At 44.6% G+C, this 22351-nt stretch overlaps 3 protein-coding genes across 3 annotated transcripts; 2 read left to right on the top strand and 1 right to left on the bottom strand.

The window, feature by feature from the left end:
- Window positions 1–1005: 1005 nt before the first annotated feature.
- smg8 (SMG8 nonsense mediated mRNA decay factor) lies at window positions 1006–5248 on the top strand. Its single transcript, XM_060056384.1, has 4 exons — window positions 1006–2606; window positions 2753–2898; window positions 3193–4116; window positions 4359–5248. The coding sequence occupies exons 1-4, from the start codon at window positions 1100–1102 to the stop codon at window positions 4584–4586; spliced, it is 2805 nt and encodes a 934-aa protein (XP_059912367.1). The 5' UTR covers window positions 1006–1099; the 3' UTR covers window positions 4587–5248.
- Window positions 5249–5376: 128 nt separating this feature from the next.
- Window positions 5377–17434, top strand: LOC132461332 (protein yippee-like 1). Its single transcript, XM_060056395.1, has 5 exons — window positions 5377–5562; window positions 9523–9692; window positions 12457–12500; window positions 14209–14317; window positions 15493–17434. The coding sequence occupies exons 2-5, from the start codon at window positions 9585–9587 to the stop codon at window positions 15580–15582; spliced, it is 351 nt and encodes a 116-aa protein (XP_059912378.1). The 5' UTR covers window positions 5377–5562; window positions 9523–9584; the 3' UTR covers window positions 15583–17434.
- Window positions 17435–18392: 958 nt separating this feature from the next.
- LOC132461327 (piggyBac transposable element-derived protein 4-like) lies at window positions 18393–20804 on the bottom strand. Its single transcript, XM_060056383.1, has 2 exons — window positions 20015–20804; window positions 18393–19726 (listed from the first exon to the last, which is right to left on the bottom strand). Exons 1-2 carry the CDS (start codon window positions 20560–20562, stop codon window positions 18556–18558), a joined length of 1719 nt encoding a protein of 572 aa, XP_059912366.1. The 5' UTR covers window positions 20563–20804; the 3' UTR covers window positions 18393–18555.
- Between the last annotated feature and the right edge of the window lie 1547 nt (window positions 20805–22351).

The following is a 22351-nucleotide window of genomic DNA, read 5'->3' as shown; positions in this document are numbered from 1 at the left end:
AAACAAATGGAGGCCTTATACATTCCAGAGGAACTATTATAAAGCACTTTTGCGTGACCAAAAATCGTCATATATCCCAATTTATCTTTCTTGCAATTGTACTGGACTGGATTCTCCATAGGAATCAGCAGAATAAATTCACATATATAACATGAGGAGAAGCGTTCACCATTTCTCTACCTATACAATGCAGGCCTATATCATCCTTAACAACAACAAAAAATAATATTCAAGTCAGAAATATTTAGAATATTTATTCTATATAGCCTTAAAATGACATTTGAGGTGTCAACCCTAGAAATGTCGTTCACCTTAAAGGGGTGATGTCATGCCTTTCGGCCCTTTCCTTTGCTTTATGCCGCTTTTATGGTGGAAAATATTGGAGGCTTCTCAGCTAAACTGTTGGAATATCGGTATAGAAAGAAACACATCAGCAGGAAGGGGCTGGCTCCGGGCCCTTTTCTTTTGTTCTCCATCAACACCTCAGTTGTCCTGGGTTGACCGGCAAACACTCAGCCACACATCCCTCTGTAGTCAATGACATCAGTCTATTTTTCAGTTCACTTAGATAATAAGTATAAGTAAGGTTAACTTAAAGTATACAAGAATATAGGATAAATATTGTTACAATGGAGCCAAAAGTTACACAGGTCCTTTCCTCTTGAGGAGAAGGAACTCCTGTAGGACACACACAGCAGGCGCCAATCAATAAATTAGTCATCAATTAATATATCACACACACACACACACACACACACACACACACACACACACACACACACACACACACACACACACACACACACACACACACACACACACACACACACACACACACACACAGAAAACGGCAACTAAATGAAAAAAAAGGAATTGGCTCCTACATCCCCAATAAATGTAATATTACATTTTCGTTCCGTTTTCCAAAATCACTACATTTAGCTCTGGGATTCAGAAGAACATCAGGCCGGACTAGTTTATATCAGGAACTATTCAGGGATAGACTGTGTTGTACACGGACATTTTAGAGGACGGATCCGGAAGTAGTGTCTGTGTGCGCTGTGTTTCTATGTTTTGAGTTCAGGTGGTGTAGGCCAAAATGGCATTTTCTATTGGTATCGAAGCACTCGTACAGTCCGTGATATTAGAGGACACATTATATAAAGACGAAGGTCTCTGTGTACTCGGTATATTCGGTAAAAGCGCGATGCAAATGGGGGTCCTTAAAGAATCCCTGATAAACACGCTAGCAGACAAACACATCTTCTCTCTGTTCGGAGGAGTCGAGGAGAATAACTCGGAGAACGGAAGCCTCATCCAGGCTGTCTACAGCCAGGAGAACCGGGTGTTGTATCTGGTGCTCACTTCAGTCTACGACAACCGACAACTCCTCCGTGCATGCGAGACTCTCAGCATGGAGCTCGGGCACTCCGACGCCCAGGACCTCTGGAAGGGCATGGATAAACAGCACTGTCTGCACCTCCTCTACCTGTTCTCCCTCTGCCATGTCCTCATCCTGGTCCAGCCCAACTGCGCCTTCGACGTCACTTATGACCGGCTGTTCCGCGCCCTGGACGCTCTGCGGCAGAAGGTCCTCCCGCTGATCCGGGCTGCTGTCAAAGACACCCAGGTCTCCAAGGAGTGGAAGCTCAACTGTCGCCCTTGCCCCCCTCGGCTGCTGTTTGTGTTTCAGATTAACGGAGCGTTAAAAGTGCCGACGGGAACTGATTCGGCAGGAACCTCAGACAAGCCCAAAAAACATTCTCCGAGGAGGCGGCTCCAGCACGCCTTGGAGGACCAAATTTATCGCATTTTCCGCAAAAGCCGGGTCCTCACTAATCAGAGCAGCAACTGTTTGTTCAGCGTACCCGCCAACCAAGCGTTTGTGTACGTGGTCCCGGGGCCAGCTGAAGACCCGTTGGGTGCGTTGCTTGGACACCTGCGATCCAGCTGCGCCTTGCGTGAACAAGATTCAAACTCCTCACTGACGGGACCCAGACGGTACCAACAGATCCGTCGGTTGGCCAGACTGCCCCACACTAATGTCGACTACAGCGGGGTAAGTGGGCAGCTGGTGGACTGCAGTTTGAAAGATTTCCTCTGGCAGCACATAGATCTAGTATTAACTAAAAAAGGTTTTGACGACAGTGTTGGACGCAACCCACAGCCTTCGCACTTTGAGCTCCCGACCTACGCCAAGTGGGTCCAGGTGGCGTGCAAACTGCACCAGGTTCTCATACACAACACGGAGGAGGACAGCGCAGAATTTGCTCTCAAAGTGCAAAGCCAGCTGAAAGTTTTGGAAGGCTTCCTCGATGCGGATGCAAAGTTTTCTGAGAACCGCTGCCAGAAAGCCCTGCCGCTGGCCCACAGCGCCTACCAGTCTAACCTGCCGCACAACTACACAACCACGGTCCACAAGAACCAACTGGCCCAGGCACTGCGCGTCTACAGCCAACACGCCCGAGGCGTCGCCTTCCAGCGCTACGCCCTGCAGCTCCACGAGGACTGCTACAAGTTCTGGAGCAACGGGCACCAGCTGTGTGAAGAGCGAAGTCTCACGGACCAACATTGTGTTCACAAGTTCCACCTGCTGCCACAGCCAGGTGAAACCCTCACAGCTGTTCGGTTCTTGGTTTCAAAATACATTTCAAGACCGTTCGTTCAATTCGGTTTCTTCTGCTAAAGACAAATTACGCCGCGTTTTAAGCCCCATCTTTTCATTCAACAAGGTGATCTGATGTGTTTGCAGGTGAGAAGCCCGACATGGACCACAACCCCCCGGTCCTCCACCACAACAGCCGGGGGCGCTCCACCAACGCCTGCAACTGTGGCCGGAAGCAAGCGCCCCGAGAGGACCCGTTTGATATCCAGTCCGCCAACTATGACTTCTTTCTGGTCAGTGCACATCACTCTGTGGTTAACCTTTTTTTTTTTTATGCATTCCTGGACCTCCATATTGTTTCCTTGATCCCAATAATTTGAGATCTCCATCACACAACAACAAGGGGATACGATCCAATATTTAGTTTTAAACACAACTGCATATTTGAGCTCAAGGCCTGATTTGGAACAGAAAACTAAATCAATGAGTTGGAAATAATGACAACCCATAGTGTGAGAGCTCTCTGTAGTTGAAGTGAAAGAGAAGAGGAAGGGCCAATAAAGTAACAGTTCCACCCTGTATTTCAGATGGTGGAGGACAAGTGCTGCGCCAAGCTGGAGCGGGTGGACTTCCCCGTCTTTGAGCCCAGCACTCAGGACCCCGCGCCGGCCCCCGCCTCCGCCTGCGTGGAGGCGCCGTGCCCCGGGTCCGACGGCTCCGCGCCGCCCAGCCAGGGGGAGAAGCTGAAGGACCCGCAGCCGGCCACGGCCGCCTCCGGCAGCGCGGCCCACAGCCACACCCCCGTAGACTGCACCGGCCTGAGCCTGGCGCTCAGCCTGGGGCAGTCCACGGACAGCATGGGGCCGTACGGGGAGGCGGACGGGAGCGACGTCTCCGCCAAGAGGCCCAGCCTGGTGGACCGGCAGCCCTCCACCGTGGAGTACCTCCCGGGGATGCTCCACACGGGCTGCCCCAAGGGGCTCCTCCCCAAGTTCTCCAGCTGGTCCCTGGTCAAGCTGGGGCCGGCCAAGTCGTACAACTGCCACACGGGCCTGGAGCAGCCGGGCTTCCTGCCCGGCTCCTCCTTCCTGCTGCCGTGGGACCTGGTGATTCGCTCCCGGAGCTCCGAAGAGGACACCGGATTGGCCGAGCCGCTGGACGGAGGCGGGTCGTCGTGGCCCGCCCCCAACAAGTCGCTGGTGGGGAAGCGCGGGTGCACGGGGGGCCTGGGGAGGGGCCGGCGACGGGACGACGTGGCCAGGGCCTTTGTTGGCTTTGAGTACGAGGACAGCAGGGGTCGCCGATTTCTCAGCTCGGGGCCCGACAAGATCGTGAAGGTACTGGGGCCCGGGGGCGCCAAGGAGCCGGCCAGCCGGGTCCTCAACACAGACATGCCCCTCTACGTGCCCTCGCCGGCTCAGGGGCGGGGCCTCAAGCCTCATTACGCCCAGCTGATGCGCCTTTACATCTTGGTTCCCGACGCTCCCCTAGAGATCACTCTGAACCCACAGGTAAGATGGCTGTGCCTGCACTCGGGCCTGGGGCGGTCTGCCGCGAGCGCCTCTCTGATACGGGTCTAATATTGTAAGAACATCTGAATATAGGTCATGTTTTAATTTTCCCTTCAGAATAGTCCAGTTTCTTTGCACGACTTTATCAAGCAATACGTCCTATTGATCCCGCGTCTTTCACCAGGAAAAATAAGAAAGTGAACAATAAAAACCTTATAGATTGTCGGCCTCCCCCCCCCCAGGTCCAGCCCGGCGCCCTCCCGTGTCCCGTCTTCCACCCCGAGAGGACGGAGCTGGTGCTGCCGGCGGACGGCCTGTGGGTGCTGCGCTTCCCCTACTCCTACCAGACGGAGCGGGGCCCCTGCTACCCGCCCAAGGAGAACCAGCCCCTCTCTGCCTACAAGGTGCTGCGAGGGATCCTGCGGGCCGCCACCGTCAGCCCTCCTCCACCCCAGCTCCTCAACTGCTGAGGCGCGCCCCCCCCCCCCATTTTTTGCATCTCAAATCATGCTGTTAAACAGGATCATGAACTACAAAACAGTCGGAAGGCCACTCTATCCAATTGTATTATGAACAACAACAACAACAAGTTCATCACTTGTGGACGTCACCAATTTTTCACAATCAGCTGTGTGTATGAGCAAATATATATTACATCTTTGGTCCACAATCCTGTTTTTAGATGTTTCTACTTCAAGAAAGTGTTTTCTTTAGTATTGCACGTTCTATGGTAACTGCGCAATTATCGCGATAGTGACGTGCAGGGCCTCGACAACGTCAAACATGTTGGCCACCAGGTGGGGATATTGTTATTGAAATGGTCAAAGTCAGAGGAGAAGAGATTAATATCCAGATTAGGGGTTTTGGTAACAACCATCTGGCTCTGTTGTACCTAGATCCTCAGCTACAGTAATATTTCTTTGTCTTCAACAATACTGATATTCTTCTTGAAATTATATTCCCATGATTATATCGAGCTAAATTTTGTAAACAAATTATTGCTAAATAAGAAATTTACGTTAACTATTAAGAAAACATTCATTTACCGATTTGGTCTTTCAAATGATAAAACCATTCCAAAGGTTTCGATCCCTTGATTGACCGAAAATAAAGTCATTTTGCGTTCAATTCCCGGGGAACTGTGATTGGTCCATTTTTTCCAACTCTTTCTAAGATTCAGGAACACAGGGATGTTGCTATGCCGTATTCTGATTGGCCACGAATAACTGCCACTCAACAGCCTTGACGATGAACCGTAACAACATCAACTTGGTACTGTGTTGTGCAGATTTTCCCATTGACGACTGCAGATTCATATCGATTCCTAAAGTTAACAGTTAAGAATTAACGTGGCAAGCTGCATGGAGGATTTCAACAGCGGAACAAAGAGTAATTTAGCAAGCAAGGCGAAACTGTTGGAACGTGTTTTGTCTTTCTTAATATAAGGTAATTATCTCGTGCCAATCACCTTTTTTGTTTTTCTATTTCTACCAGTAACACGACTAGCGTGGATTATTGATCTCGTAGAGGAGCGTTATACAACAATGCTCGACACGGAGTGTCATCCTCACTGTGGGGATGTCAGGGGGTCTGATGATTGGAGACCCATGCTTGGAGGTGCATCATGGAGCTTCAGGCTCTTGGAGCTCTGAACCTCGTCTCACTGAAGATGTTGTGACACCTCAAGCAGGGCTGTTGCATGGCGATGTGGCTGCTGATGGGACAAACGTATGATGAAAGTCGTAATGAAGATCAAATTCATGTTTTTATTTGCACGGCAGTAGGTCTAATGATACTGATAATGATTACACAAATTAATTTAGCCTACTTTTTTCAATGTACATAGCCTTTTAATGCAGAAATTGACATAAATGGTACAGATATGATGGTGTTATTAAGTGTACTGTGTTTTGCCAATACCACAAATGCAAACATCCATTCCTGGATGTAGCCCTGAAGGTTGTACCAGGCTTTAGGTAGTGGTTTAAAACATAACAACCCCCACACTACCTTACCGCAGTTGGTAAATAAAGTCAATTCCTAGCTGCAGTATTGGAAATGCTGAGGATTTCCAATCCACTGTTGTGAAAATATGTGACCTGTTTATTGTGTTTTCTATGAGCATATAAAGGGTTATTGTTTTTTTCAAAGAGTCAGAGGAAAACACTAACCATTCCCACCTGCCAGTCTGACTGAGTGCTTCGGAATGATTATCGGCGGATTGGGATTCAAGAAACCCTAGTCCGCTTGTTTGCAGCTTGCTCGTCAAGATTCTGTGATGGCATCCATCTGTATAGTTGAAACAGTCTTTTTGAGGCAAAAAGTAAACATCATGGAACACCCTTAATTCATACTTAATTTCCAAATGTTGGAAAAAACCGGGGAAGAACAGAACCAACAAGTTCAACACATTTCTAAGCATGTTTTTTGTTTTTACAGCCTTTATAATATTTTATGGAAACAATAATCTCCAATGTTGCCCACATGGTAAGCATTATGGACCCCATAATACAATCTGCCAGTGTCCGCATGGCGATTTATGTTTGCAATCCCAGTTCAAACCCAATGGAAACAATGATGAACTGTTATTTGTATTTATCTTGCTTCTTTCACATCAGCATTTAAAAGCAAGTAGGCCTGGCCTATGCCGTGTATATCCACTGTCAACTAAGTACGACTGCGTAACTACAAAGTACTACTTCTACAGAAACAACCAAAACCCCCAAATAAATTGACTTTGATCGTCAGTTTTATTCCCAGTCATGGTTGGCAGCTGAACAGAAGTAGGAGTCAGTTGAAAAAGTCACATTATCTCCAAGGGTCAGGGGTACAGACTTCATTTCCCTAAGTATATCCTGCAATTCCCACAGTAAACACCACTTTATCCAGAGTAAATACATTATTTTCTCTTATCGCAAATAGATACTTTGACTTTCTTTAGCTTGTTGGAAGAGACAGAACCAAGTGAGAGACATATCTCTAAAATACTCTATGGTGAATTGGTAATTAATGTGTAATTATGACTGATAATTTGGTTTGAACAATCGCCTTAAGGTGATAAATTAAATACCTAATGAATGACCATTTAACATTCCACTCATTGATCAGAAGTACACCTCAAGTGTTGATAATATTGTTTTGGTATCCTGATGGCGCCTACTAGCCATGCTTGGCTCGTAAAAGACTTGTTTTGAAAACTGGTAGGAAACCGCCAGGGAACAATGAAGTGTGTGTGTGTGTGTGTGTGTGTGTGTGTGTGTGTGTGTGTGTGTGTGTGTGTGGGTGTGTGGGGGGGGGGGGGTACTTTTTGTGTGTTTGTGGGTGGGTGGGTGTGTGGGAATGGTTTGGGACTATTATTATTGGCCTCTAGCCGGGGAAAGGATATTTTGGGCTAAGCATATTTGTGTGTTTGTGTGAGTGTCCATGTGTGGGCAAGACGTGCACGTATTTCATTGTCCCGGTGGGAAATTTCTTGATCTCTGCTTCTGAACAATAACATAATACATACTGTACACTATTATCTGCATTCATACATCCATTCATTTTAGGAGTATTACAGAGACAGCCATGGCTCTAACATTCAGTCATTGGTGTGACACAGGTAGGAAAGGTTTACGTTTGTTTTTGCTCAACTTGAATCGAGAAAACAAGGATCTATCATTTGCCTCTGTCTTCACAAATATAGAACCTATTTATGAAATAATTATCAGTCATTGAACTATTTTCTTTTTCACTTGTAAGTGGAGAAGATCAAAAGGGTCTGAAAGCATGGGTTGGCCGACCTGCAATACCTGCAATATGCTTTGATTATGGGTCAGTTCACAGACATCAACACAAACACACACACACACACACACACACACACACACACACACACGTGCGCACACACACACACACACACACACACACACACACACACACACACACACACATACACACAGACACAGCTACTATTTTTCTCTGTTCAGTGTCAGTTAGCACATTTGACCCTTGCCCTCTCATCTGCCCCATAATGTTCTAACCTCAGCACTTCCTTTCACAGTTTGACCCCCCCCTCCACCCCCCATGCCACCCATCTCAATTGTGCCTCTAGTTAGACCCCTGAGTCAGCAAGTTGTCCCAGTGTCCAGGGTGGGGGGAAGTGAAGCAGTGTTTTACTGGTGAACATTCTGGCAGCAGCAGCAGCCACCTGTCCTCTGCCACCGATCACAGCCAGGTCTCACTGGCCGCAGCACACTACCCAGTTAAGTGTCTGCCGTGTTTCTAGGGACTGAATCTGTGATAGTGTTAACGTTGTCGACCTAAGGCTTTAATTGGCTCTCAAGAAAATAGATTTCTTGAATAAAAAATTAACCATACTAACGTGTTTTTATGGTGTATCTTTATGGTTTATATTACCCTTTTCCCTGCATTCCCCTGCTGGGGTCGCTTTACAATCAATGGTTAACCAATATGCATTCACATGGAGATGAACATGGTGTGGATTTGTATGCTTTGTCGATATGACAGCCAGCTCAGGGGGAGTTTGAGTTGAACTCTTAGGTATGAAGCCAGCCTCCCTCTGGTTGAGCTGTGATAGAGAGAGGAGAGCTACTTCCACATTTGCTACGCAAGCTTCCTCTCCCCTGGTGCCCCACATGGTACACTATACTTAATACCCATAATGCAACGTAAGAGTAGTGTACAGCAGATGCACACCTTTTACTGCACTTTATCCCATGATTCATGTTGCAGTTTTATTTTGTAATTCATAATTTAATTGATTTGTCAATTAGTGATTTTTTTCTTTTTGCCTGCTGCAACATTCTGTTCGCTAGAGAGGGATAATTTTTGTAATTTTTGAATTATTGAATTTATCTTCAGTGTGTATTGGCCAATCAGATTTTTCTTGACACGATTGCGATTCAGCTTACGCATAGCATGCGCGCAAACTCACAGCCAGACACAAGAACTCAATCTAATTCAAGAGCCGCTTTTCCTTTAATGACATAGAAAAGAAAGATTAGAAAGAAAATAAAACTGAAACCTATTTTTTGCATGCTTCCATATTGTGTTATAATGCAAGCTGCATTGATTATTGCATTGTTAATAGAAAGTCATATTTGTGACAAAAGCTTATTCTCTTATGAAATATTAGATAAGTTAATTCCTCTGTTGTCTTTAATGATCATCACAAAAGTAGGAAGTGATTAGCAAACTCTGAGTAGCAAACCCAGATGTATATATTTTTGAAAATCACGCATGGAAATGTACATAAAAAAAATTGTTGCATCAATAATCGCTTCAGAATCGAATCGTTGACCTCAAAATTGGAAATTAATTAATTGATTTGTCAATTAGTGATCGTCCGGCACATACTGTTTCCACAAGTGAGCATATTTGAAAATAGCTCTTCTGTCACTCCAGGTGTGCACCTTCCACTCACTCTCCAACCACCTTTGGGTGATCTCCTCCAAGGTTCCACTGTGATGACACGTTCGAAAACCTTCCAGGCGTACCTGCCCAGCTGCCACCGCACCTACAGCTGTATCCACTGCCGCGCACACCTGGCCAACCACGATGAACTCATATCCAAGGTATTGAGCTCACCAATTACAATTAGGGCATTTAGCAGACGCTTTTATCCAAAGCGACTTACATCGGTTAATATACACAGATTGACACACCGACGGCAGAGTCAACCATGCAAGGCGACAGCCAGCTCGTCAGGAGCAGTTAGGGTTAAGTGTCTTGCTCAGGGACACATCAACACTCAGCTAGGAGGAGCTGGGGATCGAACTAGCAACCTTTCAGTTACAAGACAACTGCTCTACCTCCTGAGCTAAGCCGACCCACGCACAACATGGCTGGTGTCTCTTCTAAGGCTGTTGCTGCTCCACAGTTATCACACAAGCGGAGCAGTCACTGGACCATCTCATTGTTCTCACCAGGATGTGGTTGGTTGTGGTCATTATGTGTATAAGATGGAACGTTCCAGACGGGAATTATGAGTGTCACAGTAGAAAGATCAGGACAGTAGAGGTAAACATTAAGAAAATGAAACATCGAGCAAAGAAATTGAACGATGTTACATAAATTCACGTCTCTGTTGTCTGTATGTATTTATGTATCCCCTTAATGAAGAATAATCTTTAGTAATTTAATGAATGCTATTTGTTAGTACTTTGATATCTTATAATAATTGTAACGACTACTGAGCTCAGCTTGGTGTCACAGTTTGTTTTACTTTCCCTCAGATGAATCATTCTAAAATAAAAGGCTAAAATGGGTGTACGCTAAGATGTCATCCAAGAATGACAAGCATACGTCATGCCTGCACTTCACCAAAATATACTCCAACACACTTCCAATGCAGTAACAAGTGATTTGTATGTGAATAGGCTAGCCCGTTAGAGCAGCGGTCCCCAACCTTTTCAGCATCAAGGACCGGTATGATTCTCCGAAAAGTTTCACGGACCGGGGGGGGGGGGGGGGTGGTTGGGTTATGTTGCGCAGAGGTTGCCAAAAATGCAAACATGTTATATGCAATCTAACAACTGCATATAGACTTATGGCATGTAAAAGAGTGACAGTATTGCGAAGTGAATTAAAAAATAAATAAAAAAAAATTAAAATAAAATAATAATCTTTCTCTGCGGACCGGTACCAAATGACCCACGGACCGGGGGTTGGGGACCGCTGCGTTAGAGGACCTACCGTGAGCAGGTTTGTCTGATGAAGGCCATCTGAGGAGCTTCTACAAACTTTGAAATGTGGTTGTTTGGGAATGGAACTCCATGCAGACCTCCCATAATCAAGAATGGCTCTAAACTACATCCCCCATGAAGGGAATGCGAGTATAACCATGTTAGCAGTATTCCTGGCTATAGGGGTTGAGAAATGAACACACAATGGTGATTTATCCTTCAATAGGTCAATAGTATCTCCCCCCACTGGAAGGCTGTCTACTCAAGCCTCTTGTGAAGTTCAAGGGGGCAATCTGTATTTTTGATGGAAACACGTCCTGCACACAGTGAAGGACGTGGGCCAAACGAGAGGCCAAAGGACGTATGGGTGGGGAAGGAGGCCGAGAACATGTCCAGGCGTGGCTCTAGCCTCAACGGTCGGCTGGCTCCCTGCATAGCGCTGCTTCAGGGACATGGTTTGTCCCTGTTAGCTGTTCTTCACGGCGCGGCCACTGGCCGTTTGCCAAGGCTCTGCTGTGGCAGTTAAAGCAAGGCTGAACCCAGAGATGTGTGCACTGCATACGCTATTATAATGTGAACAAGGGGGGACTTCATTGCAGTGGGCATGCTGTGTGTGTGTGTGTGTGTGTGTGTGTGTGTGTGTGTGTGTGTGTGTGTGTGTGTGTGTGTGTGTGTGTGTGTGTGTGTGTGTGTGTGTGTGTGTGTGTGTGTGTGTGTGTGTGTGTGTGCGCGTGCTGATGTATGTAGTGGAAATAATATCTCTACCTTAGTGAAAGCATCTGGTGATCATTGTGTTGCAGCCGACCACACACACACACACACACACACACACACACACACACACACACACACACACACACACATATATATGCAGAAATGGACGCAGAACTTTACAAAACAAAGACCGTGGCTTCATTTTCTGATTAGGAGAAAGGTCCCGTAAAGGTCAAACATCCTGCACTTATCTTCATGGTTTTCCCTCCAACAGAGAGTGTTTTGGTTACCAAAAATGTCACAAAGTCCATCAACAATAAGGTTGATGTTGGTAAATACACTGTGTTCATTTTCTGGCTCTAGATATTTAGATGGTTTACTTTTAGGGAGGTCGTAAGACGAAAACAATTCCGTCCTCAATCGCATTGACAGTCAAAATGGTGGCAGAGTGTTTTATCTCAAAACATCACGTAAAACCTTTCAACACAACTCGTTCCTGTTTTTTGTGTTGGTATTACTCACATGTTTTTTTGCGGGTCATTCTTGTAGATAGCTGTTTAGAGTTGTGAGTTGTTGCTGTGTCTGCGCCTACTTTATGTTTGTTCACTGCTATTCAAGATGGAAATGAGTGGGGATTACATTACATTATGCCTCGGGATGTCGTAAGTGTAAACTGCGTAACACAGAGGTTGTGACTAGGTCTGACTTTTAGTTGTGTCCGGGATAATCGTCTTTCCACAAATGCCCAGTTCTCGTCTGACACGGCAAGCCTACTGTTGCCCAAAATAAAAGAATCTGAACTCCCACATCAACATACAGTGGGATGGGAGGTCTGTGGTGGTTCTTTTTTTGATGAATGTCTTGGTATGATATTTAGCTTGAGGTCCAGAGTAACACATGTACTACTGAACACGTGTCTCTGGGTTTCTCTTTCTCTCAGTCATTCCAAGGCAGTCAAGGTAGAGCGTACCTCTTCAATGCTGTGTAAGTGTTCCTCTTTATTTCACCCTCACCCTACACTTTATATCTTTATTATCAGTTATTATTCAATAGTTGAAACAGTCTGGCGATGTCAAACCAAATAGGGTCCAACAGGCTGCAGCCCGGACCGTTACACTGATGATTGCACTTTAATCCCTCTGCCTCCATTTTGCACCCATAGTGTATTGCAGTTTAGTGTAGTGTAGTGTAGTGGAGTGTAGTTTAGTGTAGTGTAGTGTAGTGTAGTTTAGTTTAGTTTAGTACAGTATAGTACAGTTTAGTGTAGTGTAGTATAGTTTAGTGTAGTGTAGTGTAGTGGAGTGTAGTTTAGTGTAGTGTAGTGTAGTGTAGTATAGTTTAGTTTAGTACAGTATAGTACAGTTTAGTATAGTTTAGTGTAGTGTAGTATAGTTTAGTGTAGTATAGTGCACTGTAGTGTAGTATAGTATAGTGCAGTATAATGTAGTATAGTGCAGTTTAGTGTAGTGTAGTTCAGTAAACTGTAGTGTAAATGCCCATTTGCCCCTGTTGCAGGTGATGCTGAATGTATATTTGTAGTGGGTTACATGGCTAATAGAGCGTTTCTGAAGATGATAACATGTCAGAATTAATCTAAATACTGTATTAATATTAAGAAGAATATATATATATATATATATATATATGTATATATATATGTATGTATATATATATGTATGTATATATATATATATATATATATATATATATATATGTATATATATATATATATATATATGTATATATATATATATATGTCTTAGAAAAGCACTATAAAAAACTGATTATTATTATTATTATATATGATGTATTATTACCAACAGTGTCCTGTGATCAGAGGGCCCCATGCAGCCCCCTGCTCACTCTCTGTTGGTGTCTCTCTCTCTGCTGGTGTCTCTCTCTCTCTCTCTCTCTCTCTCCTGGTGTCTCTCTCTGCTGGTGTCTGTCTCTCTGCTGGTGTCTCTCTCTCTCTCTCTCTCTCTCTCTCTCTCTCTCTCTCTCTCTCTCTCTCTCTCCTGGTGTCTCACTCTCTCCTGGTGTCTCTCTCTCTCTCTCTCCTGGTGTCTCACTCTCTGTTGGTGTCTCTCTCTCTCCTGGTGTCTCTCTCTCTCTGCTGGTCTCTCTCTCTCTCTCTCTCTCTCTCTCTCTCTCTCTCTCTCTCTCCTGGTGTTTCACTCTCTCCTGGTCTCTCTCTCTCTCTCTCTCTCTCCTGGTGTCTCACTCTCTGTTGGTGTTTCTCTCTCTCCTGGTGTCTCTCTCTCTGCTGGTGTCTCTCTCTCTGCTGGTGTCTCTCTCTCTCTCTCCTGGTGTCTCACTCTCCTGGTGTCTCTCTCTCTCTCCTGGTTTCTCACTCTCTGTTGGTGTCTCTCTCTCTCCTGGTGTCTCTCTCTCTGCTGGTGTCTCTCTCTCTCCTGGTGTCTCTCTCTCTCCTGGTCTCTCTCTCTCTCCTGGTCTCTCTTTCTCCTGGTGGCTCTCCCTCTCTCTGCTGGTGTCTCTCTCTCTGCTGGTGTCTTTCTCTCCTGGTGTCTCTCTCTGCTGGTCTCTCTCTCTCTCCTGGTGTCTCTCTCTCTCCTGGTGTCTTTCTCTCCTGGTGTCTTTCTCTCCTGGTGTCTCTCTCTGCTGGTCTCTCTCTCTCCTGGTGGCTCTCCCTCTCTCTGCTGGTGTCTCTCTCTCTGCTGGTGTCTCTCCCTAGTGTCAACGTGGGCTGTGGTCCGGCAGAAGAGCGTCTGCTGCTGACCGGGCTGCACGCCGTGGCGGACATCTTCTGTGAGAGCTGCAAGACCACCCTGGGCTGGAAATACGTGAGTTTCAGTTGGTTATCAGGACTCTGGTTTAGGCACTCAGCCACTGCGTCAACAAGCCCAGGCATCCAGCTATAGAGTACGGGCTAAAGTCGGCCCATGCCAAATCGACATGTTCACTAAGAACACAGACCCCACCACAGCCGTGACACCGGGCCCACTGGCCTGTGGGTGGAGTGGGTTGGAGTTGGTCCTTGTTTGGGACAGTGGGCAAGGCACCGCTATGCTATGTGCTACAATAAAATGTCAACCGAAGACTTACAAAATGTCAGCGTTAATATACACACACGTCAAAATGTCAACCGAAGACTTACGTGTACATGCCTTTATCACTAGTAAGCTTGATTACTGCAATGGTCTCCTTACAGGTCTCCAAAGAAAACCTCTAAGGAAACTTCAGCTTGTTCAGAATGATGCTGCTAGAGTTCTAACAAAGACCTACAAATTGAACATATTACACCAATTCTTAAATCGTTACATTGGCTTCCTGTAGGTCAGAGAATTGATTTTAAAATCATGTTGCTAACCTATAAATCCCTACATGGTTTAGGCCCAAAATATTTAACTGATATGATTCCACTGCATAAGCCTTCTAGACCACTAAGATCTTCTGAGACCAATCTGTTAATTATCCCAGAGTAAACATGAAACATGGGAAAGCAGGATTTAGTTACTATGAAACAAATAGCTGGAATAAACTCCCTGAGGATTTAAGACTTGCCCCAACTCTGACCATTTTTAAAACAAGACTGAAGACTTTTATGTTTGCTTTAGCTTTCTGCCAAAACCTAAATACATTGCACTTTCCAAAAAAAAAGGAATTTTTTGAACTTTGCCTTTATTTTCTATCTATTTTACAAAATGTTTGCATATGTTTTCTTTTCTATTAATTATTTTTTAATTAATTGACGTATCGGAGGGGGAGCCATTAGGATTAGCAATCTATGTGAATTTCCCATGCTTCTTACCAGTTTAAAATCCTATGATTATGCATTTACCAGTGCCACTTAGTAGTGGGTGTGAAATTTGAAATTGCTTATAACACACTGACACTGGCTTCAAATGGAGTCTCATGAAATGCATCAGATTCAACCAAGTACTTACCATGCAATGTGGTTGTTGCGTTCCTGAAAGGCGTATATTTTTTGCTCTCATCTTTCTGTTTTCCTCTGCAGGAGCATGCATTTGAAAGCAGTCAGAAATACAAGGAGGGCAAATTCATCATAGAGCTTGCCCACATGATCAAGGACAACGGCTGGGAGTGAGTGGAGTGTCTCCACTGGGCTGAGATGTGGTTTTAGCAGAAGGCCTGATTGGCTTACAGGGGCTTGTTCCATGTGAGGTCACCAGTTTCAACGCTGACATGCAGCATTAAGAGACTATACTTCACATTTGACTAAAGGTTGTCGCGTGCGTGTGTGTTGTGTGTTTGCTGTTGAGTTGGGGGATGGATTTGTGATTTAAACAAGTACATGATGAATGTAGTGGGGACATTATTCTCATAGTCGTCTTCATGGGGGAGAATAATAAGCATCCATTTAGTAGTTTGACTTAACGTTGACTTTGGACTAAGCCCAGAAATGTTATACAACCAAAGGGGCTGTGCCCTTTAACCTTATGGTCTAAGTATCTGATCCATGTGATGTCACACATCAATAGTCAATGTTTCATTGAAGCATTGCCCATTGCCATAGTTGATTTCGACTATGGCAATGGCCAAAACCCTTGTAACATAGATAAAGAATCTTTATTGTCATTGTACAAGACAACGACCTTTTGTCAGAGGCCTCCTCCAGCTGCACAGTTATACTAGGGGGAGAGCTCCGAGCCGCTGCGACTGTGCGCACCGCCATCTTGAAAACCTCAATTTTCTCCATAGCAGCATCTGTTCTAAAGAAAGTATATATGCTACAGTTATCTGCAACTGTTGGATGCGTACGTTTTATCTTTCAAAGAACAGATGGATTTTTTTGATATACCGGTATTGTATTATGCTATTTATTCAAACATGTGTTCTAAGTTATTCTTGTATTATTTAATAGGTTATATATAGGAAACCGTTTCAGACTCTTTAGTCAGTATTTGTTTTGAGTCATTTGTTTTTATCCAGCATTCAAGTGTAGCGATCAGAAAAGTAATCTGAGCTGTCGTTTCCTTCCTTATGTTTGTAGTAAATCATAGACATGATCATGGAGGAATTGAGTTGAGATCAGGTTTGCTTACATCAGGGCTGTACAATGTCTTTGAATTCATTACAAGGCCAATCAAAAAACGTTACTTGACACATGACCCTTAACTTATTAGAATTTTGAATCCGTCAACACGGTTTGATATTAAAGCAAAAATAAATTGATAAAAAAAAATATGCAAAAGGAGTATCTTATAATCCTATTTTCTCTGATGAAACATCAACATTAGCATTAGCAACATTAGCACAAATGTTTAATTCATGGAACTTAATTAGTATAGACGTTTGTGACTACCATGTGTCTTGTGGCTCAAGCTCTTGGTTTCCCGACTCTCTCTCTCTGTTTGTATTTCTGCCCATGCATGTTTTTAGCTTGGTTCTTTCTTGTTTTTATTTGATATTATTTGCTATATTTTGTTTCACCGACAGATGTATACCAAATGTACCCCGTTCAACCCGATCACTTTAGCGTTGTAGCGTTGAGAGGAAACCACAGAATGTAACTGAGATGATGAGCTATCCTCCTCTGAGACCAGAGGAGCTCTGTTCTGTGTGGACCAAAGACTGTTCAGGACAAATTTACCAAATGGTGAACCTCATTCAAAAAGTTCACCGTTCAAAGTAAAGGATTGTGGTTTTCCCTCAGTTCATTTGGAAAGCAGGCCTTTCTGTGAGTGATATTGATATTTGAGATGTATGTTCATTTTATATAGCCATATTCAGTGTTCTATTTATTGATTCCGATTCAGTTCATGTTTGGAGACTGTTGCATATGAGCTACTGTCTGTACTGAGCCTTGCTCATTAGATAGTTTTCCTACTTTTTTTATGAGAACAATATATTTATTGAGATTTTGAACATAATTTGCAAAGAATTGAGATGACAATATTACAGAAAATAAAGATGTGTATTTCGTTGAACAAACATTCGTAGAACAGTGTGTTTCATGTGTGTCCCCCGCATTGTGGTGCAGTTTTCAAGTCCATTAAGACAAGCCGCTGGTTCAGATCACATGACAGCTGCTTCTTGTGATTTTAAATTCTTGTTAATTTATTTTAACATATGTTCCAGTATAGGATCATTTCAATATAGCTCCTCTGTTCTTAAAGGCACCCAGTGCAACTTTATGTAAACATTCAATGAAAAATAAACATTCAATTTCTAGTCTTTTTTACACGTAGTAAGTTTCAATAACTCCATACCATTACATATCGACATTCAAGGAGCAAAGATGAGACGTCGTTGTGTGGTGAGAACTGATAGAAAATCGTAAACAACAATCGCCGGTGGGGAGAAGCCATTTTTCCATTGACTGGAAGCCTGCTTTATTTATTGTAGGTTACAAAAAATAAAGAAAATGGCGGCATTGTTGTTGTTATCGATTTTCTATCAGTTCTCACCAGACAACGACGTCTCATCTTTGCTGATTGAATGTCGGTATGTAATGGTATGGAGTTATTGAAACTTACGTGTAAAAAAGACTAGAAATTGAATGTTTATTTTTAAGCCTCGAAAGTTGCACTGGGTGCCTTTAATAATTACCACAACAAAATAAATATCAAAACCATGCATCCAAAAAGATCATTCAAAAGATTCATGGACAATGCCAATAAGCCAGGCTCCACATTCTGAACGCGGCATTCAACCATTTCACCCAGTGGTACTTGCTTTGGGATCCGAACCCAGGATGTCCAGTCCATTGTACCTTAACCCATTTATGCCTAAAACGCCTGCTAAAAACGCCTGCTAAAATCCTATGCTATTCTAGGAAAAAGAACCTCATTTCCTGAGGGTTTTCAGAGAAAATAGTAAGAATTGTCAACGTCTACATAAACCTTAATATCTAAGCCTCTGGAGCACCTAGAAACATGAAATAAAAAGCATTGTAAAGGTAAGAACTACAGGTTTTATTAAAACATGCTCCCTGAGCACAACCATAACAGCAACATTTTAAAAACATTCTCAAAACAAGATTAAGAAGAAAAAACAGTATAAATCAATATAAAATACAACAAATAACATTTTAACCAAAGCATTGTAAAGGTCAGAACTACAGTTCCAACCCATAGGAAAGTCCTGAGGTGGAACTGGTGGAACTGGTCTCGCGACCAACGTGGTACATGAAGCACTCGCGGTGCAGAGGGACATTGCACTGCTTGCACCCCATCAATGTAGACCCTGGACGCATGTCGGTGCCGCTGTGCTTTAGAGAGCACTCCCTGCAGGTCTTCCTCTTGGTATTGATCTGAGCCAGATCATGGTCAGCAGAAGCTCCTGTTGGGGCGGTGGGGAGCACACAGGGAGCACTTCTTGCTGTGACAGGGACGATCAGCTCCTGGGACAGATCCTCCAGCCAGTCCTTGTAGCCGCTCCTGCTGCATTTCCATCCAGGTCCTCCCACAGACCTGGCAGCAACAAAGGCATTGTAGCCCGCCACACTAAAGAGGTAAAAGAACAGCCTCCTCCACCACTTCGTAGACCGGTGGCGTATCTGGTAGTAGGCCACCATCTGGTCCAGTAAATCGACCCCCTTCATGTGTTGCTGATAATCAGCAAGACATGCTGGCACCCGAACATCAATCTGGCGTTGCCCACCGGTTCTCCTCTTCACTGACCCATTAGCTGTCGGGTCATGGAAGTTGGACAGGACCATGACTGTTTTGGTGTCCTGCCAGACGCAGAAGGTGAGGTCATCCTGCTGTGCCACATTGAATTGGTGTTTGTTTAGACCAGCCTTTTTAGTCAGCTCCTTGTTTTTAGGGAGGTCCTTCCTCCCGGCACGCACCGTGCCACACGCTTGCACACCCCTGACCTGCAGATCCAGCAACAACTTCACGCTGGTGTAAAAGTTGTCCATGTAAACACACAAGTTTGACCCAAAATACGGTTTAGCCAGGTCTGACACAATCCGGTAAGCCAGGCTTGTCTCGGTCTTGCCTGCAATGGCCCCTGTGTAAACTTGAAAATTGTTTACGTAGCCTGTATTGCTCTCTGCCATGACCCACACCTTTATCCCCCACTTCACCGGCTTCATGGGGAGGTACTGCCGGAAGGCAAGGCGTCCCTTGTATTTTACCATGGACTCATCCACGCTCACAAACCCATTGACCTCATAGAGGGCCTGGAACTGATGCAAGAGGAGGTCCATGAACCGCCGGATCTTCCACAGCTTATCGGATTTATCCAAGGCAGGGTCCAAGTTATCTTCTAGATGGAGATATCTGAAAATGCATATATGACAAAGAATTTGAGCCTGACATTTATTTCCATCATTGTGTTTATTTGTATTATGTTATTTATAGTATTTATATTTATTCATAATTGTATTACTATTTATTCATTATTCCATTATTGTATTTATAACTAACATTATTGTATTTATTCATTATCAACCATCATCACCATTAGTAATTGCTATAGCACCACTATCATTACTGGCCATTCCGTTTTCTAAGAGAAGAGAATGGAACTCGGAAGAGAGCACAAGAAAAGAAAACATAAATAATTACCTCCAGATCATGTCGAAACGGTCCCTTGACATTGCCCTGGGGACGTTTGTTTGGTAGAGCCACTTAGTTTGCCTCCAGTAATCGCGGCGTGCTGGTAGCTTTAAAATTCCAAAGCAAAGACACAGCCCGAGGAATGTTTTCATTTCTGTTTTCGAGACCGGGGTCCACTTTGAGGTCGTGGGGGTCTGAGCTCGTACCTGTTGCGCGTACCGATTCGTTTCGGTCAATAACGTGTCCCACAGCTGATCGGTAAAGATCCTGGAAAACACATCGAGTGGGCTAGCATCCAAGGGGATCGGTTGTTTCACCCCCGGTGTGCGAGAGAATGTCTTTGTTTTCCGAGGCTGGTAATTGCCGGTTCTCCAGTCCACCTGGAATCTCCGAAAGTCATCCTCCTCCTCTCCTTCGGTGTCCAAAAATTCACACTTCTGTGCCCGATCCAGTGGATCAACCGGCACAAAATCATTCTCGTCCTCATTCTCATACTCAAATCCCTTGAATTCTATGTCAATATCACTGCCATCGCTATCAAAATCCTCCATGTTCATTGCTACTTCTCGGTCGCCAGCTAGACGCGTCACTAAAAACAAAGATAGAAAATCACGTGTATATCTGATTGATTGACGTGATTTTCAGCCAACCAAAGTGCATTTTGGTGGTCACCAGATCTTTACCAAAGCCTTAAGACCCACCTCATGTTTATTTTAACCAACCAGAGTGAGTTATTTGCTGCATTCGTCATGAAAACAATCACGTGTACAAAATGCTGCGCCACGCAGCAGCCGGCAGAAGAGCTAATGTTGCGCTACGCAGCTCCCGGCAGGAGGAGGGGCCATGTTGCGCGACGCAGCATCCGGCGCCAATGTTAAAACAGATGATAGATCATTACCCCAACCAACTGGTTGCTCCTTGGGTCACCATTCCACCCATCTGTGCATGCCTGCAGGCCTCCCTGAATATGTGCCTGTGTGTGCGCTCTTGTGTGTGTGTGTGTGTGTGTGTGTGTGTGTGTGTGTGTGTGTGTGTGTGTGTGTGTGTGTGTGTGTGTGTGTGTGTGTGTGTGTGTGTGTGTGTTTGACTTTGTGCATGCCTGCATGCCTGCCTGCATGTGCGCGCGTGTGCGTTTGTGTGTGTCTGTTAGTGCATGCGTGTGTCCCTTCCTGCATGTGTGTGTGTGTGTGTTTAGGGGTCTTGCCAATACCACGCCCACTCTCTGACCCTTTTGGACAAAGGGCCCTTGTGAGTCCACTCCATTTCCATCCTAGCCGGTGACTTTCTTCCCCAGAGCCTCCACAAAAGGCCGTCTCTAGAACCCCTGACAGAACACACAGTTGTACACCTGAATGCAGCACGTTTCATTCAGACGTTTCTCTGGAGTTCTCAGTTACACGCTCTCTTGGTCGCACACCAACATGCAACCATTTGTCTCCCTGGATTATTTGCTGTAATTTGCACATCTGTTTCGATTTTACAGATTCAAATCTGGTAGTTTAATATCCAGTTGTGGGTATTTTTGGCTTAAAATTAAACTACTTAAAATACATACTGAATATGCATATGTAATAATATAATATGATCATAATAAAATAAAATCGTACATAATATAGTAGCTTGTATTTATCTATATATATTATTTTTAAGATATATTAGTATATAGGTTATTTTGCAATGTTTTACCGAATAGTCTTGTAGGAACACTGCCCGTCGGGCTCATGTCTCATAGACTAGGTTAGGAGGCCAGTACCTACAGCTACATGGGTGGCTACTGCAGTATACTGGGACCGGCCTTTTCTGGGTATACCTCATCTATTGTCTGGCCAAGCATCGATCCTGTGGCACTGAGCAGGACAATCCCTATGGCCCACTTTCCAGCAGTCAAAACAGTCTCTGTTCATTCTGACAGAGGCTTTGCTCCGGGGCTGGCCAGCTGCAGAGCTTATGGTGGTGAGAAGGCACATGGGCCATCTGCAAACAGGAATATAGTACGCACACAAACACAGAAACATACAAAGATACATACACCTGATAGATCACACACACACACACACACACACACACACACACACACACACACACACACACACACACACACACACACACACACACACACACACACACACACCTGATACATATACACACACACACGCAAAAACATACAAATACACACAACACACATACATATGTCTAATAGAGTACGCACAAAAATATACACACCCATCTGCCTGATAGGACACACAAACACACACACATATACACTTGTATAAACCACCACAACTGCCATGCAGACACATGGGTGTCTGTTTGTCTGAGGGAGGAGGCGGTGGTAATTAGCCTATC

The sequence above is a fragment of the Gadus macrocephalus genome, chromosome 7, assembly GCF_031168955.1.
Source record: "Gadus macrocephalus chromosome 7, ASM3116895v1".
NCBI lineage: Eukaryota > Metazoa > Chordata > Actinopteri > Gadiformes > Gadidae > Gadus > Gadus macrocephalus.
The sequence above is the reverse complement of the archived record's forward strand: the minus strand, read 5'-3'. Positions and strand labels throughout refer to the sequence as shown.